Genomic DNA, 7,656 nt, shown 5'->3' on the forward strand with positions numbered 1-7,656 from the left:
AAATCTTGGGTTCAAATCTTAAAAATAATTATTTTTTATGAATTATATAATAAACATTTTAAGAAAACAATTTTAACACTAAATTGCACATATCCCCTTTATATATAATAAAAGAAATAAAAGATAAAAAGATAAAAGAATAGATAGATGTGAAATCTAAGTTTGAATGTTTACAAAATTTGTCAATTAAGTTCCCATAAAAATATATCTAGAAATATTCAGTTTAATTTAAATATGAGGGGTATTTTAAAAGTGACATAAAATAGCATGAATTAGAATAAAATAATTATTCCATGTTTACATAACCTGGAATATTGCACATATTTTGCTGAGAATAACATGATCTATGAATCTATGATAAATATCACTTGTTCACTCTCTACTCTTGAATCAGATTAAATCTAAATATAACATATATACAGTGTCAATTTTTTGCTCGTACAAGAACAAAGCCAACCTTCTGTATAGGGAGATTCTTAATCTGGTGATCTGTGATCATAAGACAAAAGAATGTTGGAATTTGAAGTCAAATTTCACCATTCAAACCAATGTTCATATGGTTTATATTGCTCGGTAAATTATGTCTAAAAAAAAACAATGGTTGAATGCTATAGCACACAGCCAGCCTTCTGCAAAAGGAGATTCTTGCTCTGTTGTGGCAATCTGAAAACAAGGAAAACCACCATTGTACTATCAGCAACACATCAATCAATATTTTAGGCATCACAATGCTTCTGTTCCACATTAAATACATACTCATGATGCCTAGGAAAACAATGAGATATCTGCCAAGCTGTAATCACAACCTAAATTGAATTATTCTTAATCAAATCGAATATGTTTCTAGTCTAGGTGCTTTGACACATACCTGCATATAGGAATTTTTCAGGTTATAGAAACACAGCCTCTTGTAGCCATTGATAATGTCATAGCAAAACATGCCTGCTTCTCTGAACTCTTTGGATGCATTACCATTTACCAACCCACTACCTTTATCTTAATTCAGGATGGAATTTCTTAGATGCACACTATTCAGTCTTGCTCTTCCTCTTTAATTTCCACTCATTACTTTCAATCATCCGATTTTGAATGTTTTCGGATATTGAACCCACAACATGTTCAAGGAAGACTCCAACCATTTGGGGCAGCAGGAATACCTTGGTCCTATTAAACAATGACAAGAGAGATTAAATACAATCTTCAGTTCTGCAGCAACTCTTGCAATGCATTGTCTCCTTTATTAGCTGAGAAGGTGCAGATAAGCAATTCTACAGTGGTAGCATCTAAGGGAAAGCCCTTGTTTTTCATTCTTTGAAGGTATTTTCTTGACCTTGAAATGTCATATCTTTGCAGCAACCCTTGGACAAATACATTATAAGAACATCTATTAGGTGGGCAACCATTCTCTTCCATTTTCATGAGCAAGTCTTCAGCATCATCCAACAATCCTTCTTTGCATAGACCTCTAATCATTATGTTATAAGTATACGCATCAATTTTCATCCCTTTAGCTAGAACACAAGAAAGAAGCTTCCGTGCATCATTGAATTTTCCACCTTTGCACAATCCGTCAAGCATGATATTGTAAATTGCAATATCAAGATCCAGATTACTGTGCTCCATTGCCTTAAACAACAAAAATGCTTCAGAATGGAAATGACAATTGAATAGGCCATCCAATATAACAGCACAGGTCTGGAGATTGGGAACTTGTCCATGTTTGTTCATTGCAAGAAACAATTCCTTTGCAGCTAGTGGTTTACCTGCTTTGCAAAACCCACCTATAAGAGTGGTCCAAGTTACAACACCTGGATGTAATCCTTTGTTAACCATTTCTCCTAAGAGACACATGGCCTTATCGATGTCTTTAACTTTGCACCATCCATGGATTAAAGAGTTATAAGTCACAATGGTTGGCAAGCAGTTCTTATGAACCATCAAATCAAATAATTTGATAGCCTCCTCCATTTGACTTTGCAAACAATATCCATCAATCAAAGAGTTATAGGTAACAACATTAGGCTCCTCTCCCATCTGCAGCATGAAACTTAGCACACTTTTCGCCCCCAAAATCATGCCCTCCTTGCAAAAAGCATCCACCAAGATTGTAAAAGTGTGCACATCCGGCATAATTCCCCCCTGCATCATCTCATTCAGTAAAGAAGCAGCCTCTTTCCATCTACCGAAGTTACACAAGCCATGAATCAAGCAATTATAAGTGATAACGGTAGGCCGAATACCATTGTTGGTCATTTCAGAGAACAATCTCAAAGCATGAGATAGCAACCTATCCTTGCATAGACCATCCAAAATTGTGTTGTAAACAACAACATTCGGCTTGCAATCCCTTTCATTCATCTTCTTCAACCACTCAACTGCAGCATTTGTGTCTCCAATCTTACACAAACCATTAATAATTGCTCCAAAGGTGACACCATTGGGTTGATAACCAATGCTTTCCATGTGCTCGACCAACCATATAGCACTATCCACATTCCCTTCAACACAAAGTCCATTAACAATGGTGTTAAGTGTCACCATTGTAGGCTCCAAACCAATTTTGAACATCATCCCCATCACAGAGAAACCAAATGCCGTGTTCTCCAAACGGCATAGACAATTGATAACAATATTGAGAGTACAGACATTAACACAAACACCTAATGAGCACATGTGCTTAATCAAAGAAATTGCAGTTGTGTAATCCTTCATCCTCACAATGAAACCAAACAGCAAGTTGAAGTCCTTCTCAGATGGTAAAGGATTCATTGAAACCATTTTGCGAAACAAATTGAAAGCAGAATCAACGTTTTTGAGGTTCCTAATAGAATTCAAGAGTTGAGTTCTGTTCACCGTTTTATGAACACCTATGCGACTATCATGGGTACAATAATTTGAAGAAGAAAAAGCCAAATTATAAGAAATTATGGGATTCAAAAGTGCAACAAGCCTTTGAAGGCGTAGCAAACAAGACTTGGAATTTGTTTTTCGTAAACCCAGCATTGTCTAATGTCTATGGATTCTGGAGCGACTAGTGAGAGTAAGGGACTGAGAGAGCGAGTTGAGTTGAGTTTCAGTTTCTTTTTTTTTTTTTTTGGGTCAAGTGAGTTGAGTTTCAGTTTCAACTGTCAACTCGGACCGAGAATTGGGCTCAATGAGTCCAGTCATGTTTGGCCCAATATTCGTAAGCCATAGGAATCTCAATATTTCTCTTACACTGAGCAACTTTGGGCTTCGGCCCAGCTTTCAAAAATATAAAGTCAAATAACATTAAAGTGTATTACCAAAAAAACAAAATTGTGTGTTTTGATAGAATATTTTAAAATTCAAAAAGTTTAAAATGTTCTATAATTAAATTTTTTAAGTTCAAATACATAGAGCTTTAAAATACATTAAATTTAACTATTAGTAAAAATTTTAAACTTTTTTACTTTAATAAAATAAGCAATAAATATATTAAAAATTTAAATTTTATATATTTATATTTTTTTATTTGGTAACATTAACATGTGACATTAGGACATGTAATTGATAAACTTATTTAATTACTAAATTGTGAGCTTAGTTGCTCACTTGCTCTTGCTCGTACCTCCTCCTGTTTCATATTAGTATCACTTTGCTTTTTAGGTTCATTAAAAAATTATGTAGATACTAAATAGAAAGAGAATTCTAGGAGATAAAATAATTTATGAAGAAAGAGATAGTATTAGAGAAAGTTTTAGTTTTTTCTCTTTTGAGTTTTGATTGCTTAAAACTTTCAATATGATCTAATAATTGTCTTAATACTTATGCAAAATTAAACAGAGATACTTATCTTAAAACGGAAAATGTAAGTAAAAATTAATTAATAGCTTCTTGAAATTAAAAATGACACTTAATTTGCAACAAAAACAAAAATAGAGTTTAGCAAATATATATCTTTAATTAGAACACAAATTAAGATTATTATTCCTAAAAAATTTTAAATATTTTATTTTAATAGATACACAATAATTATATTAAAAAATAAATTTTATATAATTTTCTATAATAATTTTTTATTAATAACTTTAACAACTCCTCTTATGATGATATATATAGAAAAGTGGTAGGCGCAGTAATTTTTGTAATTTGTAGTCATTAAATAGTTATTAATGATGTTTTTAATGGTGTGAGGTTGCTTACTTTTTTTTTGCTAATTACATGCTGGCCATAATTTAATAAAGTTGCTGAATCCTACATTTTTCTACATAGAGTACGTGTATGTTATGGCATAATATTCTCAGTATAATAAATATAATTGTGAAGAAACCCTAGCAGAGAAAGAGTACGTACTCCGTACTCAGAGAGAAGAAGAGAGTGGGAACGAGTGTTTGAGGGCAAAACACAGTGAGGATGGCGGCCATGCCGTCGGAAGAGATAAGGGGAGAGTGTGGGTGAGGGTGCATTCGGTGCCAAGGAGGGTTTTTCACGGGAGGGTTTTTCAAAGTCTACAAAAATCTCCTTTAGAGATAGAGTCATTGGACCAGAGAAATCGAAAGCCTTTGCACTTGCAGGATCTCTATCTGGCGATAGTATAGCGACAGTGGTGGGCAAGCAGGGCGAACTGAAGAAGCCAAGCTTTGTTTGGCAGAGCCTTATCGAGAAGCTTTGGTGATAAAGGTTCTTGATAAAAATTATAGTTACACAGCTCTTTCACATAAGTTTCGGATGGTTTGGCGCATCTGGTGGCTTTGATCTGCTTGATGTGGGATTTGGGTACTTCATGGTAAAATTCGATGCAGGTGAAGATCGTGAGAAGGTCATGCTTGGTGGCCCGTGGTTGATTGAGGGACACTATGTTGCTGTAAAACTGTGGGATATAGATTTTCAGCCATGTGAGAAATCCTTCGGGTCTACACTTGTATGGGTTCAGATTTCGGGGCTCCCAATCTGGTGCTACGAGGAACAGGCCATGATGCGTATTGCTTCTGCAATAGGAGTTCCCATCAAAGTGGATTTAGCCACTAAGTTGGCTGAGAGAGGACGATATGCCCGAGTATGTGTTCAAATAAATTTAGGACTGCCAGTGATCAAGCATATCATTGTGGAAGGCGTAACTCATATAGTAGAGTATGAAAGTTTAAATTTAATTTGTAACTCTTGTGCACGTTATGGTCACGATATGACACAATGCTTGGGTAGAGACTCTAGGGAAGGAAAGAGTGCTGATTCCGATGCCACCAAGCCACGGGACGGTACAGAGGCAATGCCACATCCTGAGACCAAAATTCACAATTCAAATGAAGTAAAACCTGATGTGGTAGGTGGCGTTACTGGCGAGAATCCTACACCGAGTTTGCAAGAGCATTTAGAGGCTAATAATTTGGAAGGAAATAATGTTGAGGAGGCTTGCATGCATGATGAACCAGGCTGGGAGCAAGTTGTGAGGAAAGGTAAAACCAAGCTGGGCCAGAAGCAATCTAACAAGGTCCAAAGAGGCACTCAATATAGAACCGATTCGGGTAGGTAATCAGGCCCACCATCCACTTCTCTCACACGAATGGATCCAGCTCTTATCGCGCCAGGGTCGGGTCACGAGTCAAGGTTGGACACAGCGCTTCTCGTGTTGGTGAGACGTTGATCTCCTCAACCCGACACACGCAAGTGCCTTGCGGGTCCTCTCTCCGGAAACGACCAAGGCCGGGTTCCCTATAGAGCTCGCCAGTTGAGAAGAATGGAGGCACGGTGGTGGAAGCATCGTCATGTCTTCCTGCAACTGTGAAGGAGGATGTTGCCGTGGCGGTTCCATTGGAGAAGGAAGGCGCGTTGCCGGCTGTTATTGCGTCGGTAGGCGGGAATAAGGAGATATTCCATGGAGATCCGGAAAACCTGAAGGTCACGGGAGTCACTTCTACTGGGCAAGCCTCGGTTTGAGGTTGGTGAAGCACTTTGATTTGCTTGTTTTATAATTTTATATTTTATATTATGTATAGTTTAAATATAATAGCTTGGAATATTAGGGGTGCTTCTAATAAGTTAGCTCGGGTGAATTGTAAAGAGCTGGTTAGAAAATTTAAACCTGTAATTTTTATTGTGGTTGAAACTCATTGTCCTTTTCAACACTTGAAACTGTTCTGAAAAGACTTGGTTATCACCCTATTGGTATAGTGGAGTCGTCAGGACATAAGGGGGGTATCTGGTTCCTTTCTGCAATGCAGGGTGTTCACTACAAATGGGTTGATGCTTTCGATCAGTGTGTTACAGTTGAGGTTCAGGTAAATAATGTGATTTGGAGGTGCAGTGGTATCTATGGCAGTCCTCAATTTAATACTAGAGTTCTGCTATGGGATTATCTTTTTACTCAGTCTTCGTCTTTCTGCGGGCTATGGATTGTTCTTGGTGATTTTAATGAAGTACTATTCTCTCATGAATCTAAGGGTTGCCTCTTCTCGAGTCGTCATGCAGATCGGCTTGCTGCATCTCTAGGGGATAATAATCTGTTTGACTTGAAGACTATTGGAAGATGGTTTTCTTGGTACAGAAGGGTTAAAATAGTGTTGAGGTGGCAAAAAAACTTGACCGGGTTTGTATCAATAGTGGCTGGCTATCTCTCTTTCCAGAGACTTACGCAGAAATTTTAAATAGGCTTCAGTCTGATCATTGTCCTATCCTAGTGTGCTGTGCAGGTCGTCCCCAATCGAAAAAGAATAGACCTTTTCGGTTTATTGCGGCTTGGGCAACTCATCCGGAGTACAGAGATATTGTGAATCAGTCATGGCAGACTGGCTACAAAGAGATGCATGGCAAGCTTTCCGAAGTGTAGAAGAACTCTTTGGAGTTTAATTCTAAAGTGTTCGGCAACATTTTCGTTAGGAAATGCAAATTGGAGAGACAGATTAATTTCCTTCAGAAGTAACTTGAAGTAATAGAAGATTTGTCTATGCGGCAAAAAGAAAAATAACTAATTGAGGAATTTAATAACACGCTTGTGCAGGAGGAACTTCTATGGTTTCAAAAATCCAGAGAGTAGTGGGTAAAATTTGGGGATAGAAATACCAAATTCTTTCATGTCCAGACTCTTGTGCGAAGAAAGCATAATAAGATTCATGGTCTTTTTCTTCAAGATGGGGTATGAGAAATGAACCTGGATATCCTTAGAAGGGAAGCTGAATCCTTTTATAAATGCCTATTCTGCCAGTCGGAGGATGTAGACTTAGGTTGTCTTGGTGATGTGCCGCTACCTTCCCTAAATGATGAAGCCTGTTGTAGCCTTACAGCGCCAGTTACTCTGGAAGAAGTTAAGTCGGCCGTTTTCAGTATACATTTTTTTAAGGTGCCGGGCCCTGATGGGTTTCAAGCTTTATTCTTTAAAGAATACTGGGAGATTGTTGGTTTTGATGTTTGGACTATGATTCGTCATGCATTCTCTGGTTTGGATATGGATCCAAGGATGATGGAAACTCTTGTGGTTCTTATTCCGAAGGTAGAAAACCCAGTTTCCATGAAGGATTTTCGACTAATTAGTCTCTGTAATGTGGTTTACAAAGTTATAACGAAGGTCCTGGTCAATAGACTTCGTCCCCATCTCAAATAGATTATTGGGCCCTTTCAAGGAGGGTTTATCCCGGGAAGAGGAACCCCAGACAACATCATTGTAGCACAAGAGGTTCTCCATTTCATGAAGAAGACAAAGTC

General features: G+C 37.4%; 1 protein-coding gene across 1 annotated transcript; it reads right to left on the reverse strand.

Moving 5' to 3' along the window:
* Positions 1-400: 400 nt before the first annotated feature.
* LOC130983093 (putative pentatricopeptide repeat-containing protein At1g12700, mitochondrial) lies at positions 401-3,022 on the reverse strand. Its single transcript, XM_057907275.1, has 2 exons — positions 869-3,022; positions 401-663 (listed from the first exon to the last, which is right to left on the reverse strand). Exon 1 carries the CDS (start codon positions 3,001-3,003, stop codon positions 1,201-1,203), a length of 1,803 nt encoding a protein of 600 aa, XP_057763258.1. The 5' UTR covers positions 3,004-3,022; the 3' UTR covers positions 401-663; positions 869-1,200.
* Between the last annotated feature and the right edge of the window lie 4,634 nt (positions 3,023-7,656).

Source organism: Arachis stenosperma, chromosome 5 (genome assembly GCF_014773155.1).
Source record: "Arachis stenosperma cultivar V10309 chromosome 5, arast.V10309.gnm1.PFL2, whole genome shotgun sequence".
In the NCBI taxonomy this organism is placed as follows: Eukaryota; Viridiplantae; Streptophyta; class Magnoliopsida; order Fabales; family Fabaceae; genus Arachis; species Arachis stenosperma.